This window comes from Egretta garzetta, unplaced genomic scaffold (assembly GCF_000687185.1).
Source record: "Egretta garzetta isolate BGI_Z169 unplaced genomic scaffold, ASM68718v1 scaffold382, whole genome shotgun sequence".
NCBI classification, from domain to species: Eukaryota; Metazoa; Chordata; class Aves; order Pelecaniformes; family Ardeidae; genus Egretta; species Egretta garzetta.
In genome coordinates this window covers 67,998-69,084 of record NW_009258793.1, presented here as the reverse complement: position 1 = coordinate 69,084, position 1,087 = coordinate 67,998, and the positions used below count along the sequence as shown (strand labels likewise).

Genomic DNA, 1,087 nt, shown 5'->3' with positions numbered 1-1,087 from the left:
GACCTTTGAGATCATCGAGTCCAACCTTTAACCTAACCCTGCCATCCCACCACTAAACCATGTCCCTAAGCACCTCATCTATCCTTCTTTTAAATCCCTCCAGGGATGAGGACTCTACCACCTCCCTGGGCAGCCCACTCCAGAGCCTGACACCTTTCGGTGAAGTTTTTCCTAATATCTAGCCTAAACCTGCCCTGGCACAGCTTCAAACTATTCCCCCTTGTCCTATCATCTGTTACCAGGGAGAAGAGACCGACCCCCACCTCACTAAAGCCCCCTTTCAGGTAGTTGTAGAAGGAGAGCATGGACCGCTGCTCCCCACCACCTGGTCACTGCCAGCCCTGGCCCAAGCTCCAAACCCAGCCCCCCTCCCCAGTATCCTGGCCGCAGGAGGCTGGGGCCGTGCCCACCGAAGTGTGAGCCCTCACCCGCCGCAGCAGCGCCAGCTCTATGCTCACGCCGTACTTCCCCAGCACGGGCTGTAGCGCTTCCCGGATGCGTTTGGTTGACTTTGCCGTGATGCGGATGGTCTTATTGAGGGAGGAGATTTCCAGCCTGTGGAGGGGGAGAAGAGGCTGGCTGCAGGCAAACACGGACAGGCAGGAGTGGCAGGGGCAGAGCCAGGGCGTTCGGGACTGCCTGGAGAGTTGGGTGTGGGGCACCACGGGTGGCCACACGTGATGCGGACTGGACACATGTGGACAACAGCATCAGCCCAAAAGCTCCCACTCACTCAAAGCTTATCCTGTTCTCCAGCTTCACCTCCTGGTCTGCCAACACGGAGCATTCCTGGTCCAGCACCAGTGCCTTCTGCAAGAGCCAAACGATCAGGAGAGAGCAAGCAGAGCAGCCCATGGTCCCAGCCTGGGGACAGGCCAGCTGGCAGGACCCCCCTCTCCCCCTGCCCACCCTACCTGCTCATTCCCCACCAGGTAGACCTTGATGTCGGGCAGGCTGAAGCCACGCTTCTCGCATATCCCTGCCAGCATGTCGCGGATGGAGTGGCCAGGCCGGATGGAGGCCAGCGAGGCCGTGCCGTCGGGCAGGTACACGCAGCAGTACTTCATGGCCTTGGCTGGCAGCTCTG

At 60.2% G+C, this 1,087-nt stretch overlaps 1 protein-coding gene across 1 annotated transcript in view; it reads right to left on the bottom strand.

Moving 5' to 3' along the window:
- The window catches only part of RGS14 (regulator of G protein signaling 14), a 6,891-nt gene that overhangs the window by 2,652 nt on the left and 3,152 nt on the right, over window positions 1-1,087 (bottom strand). The window contains exons 7-9 of the mRNA XM_035889305.1: window positions 915-1,084; window positions 734-810; window positions 429-555 (exon numbers count right to left, since the gene is read on the bottom strand). Of these exons, the coding sequence (XP_035745198.1) occupies window positions 429-555; window positions 734-810; window positions 915-1,084 (374 nt within the window). The remainder of the gene's footprint in view (window positions 1-428; window positions 556-733; window positions 811-914; window positions 1,085-1,087) is intronic.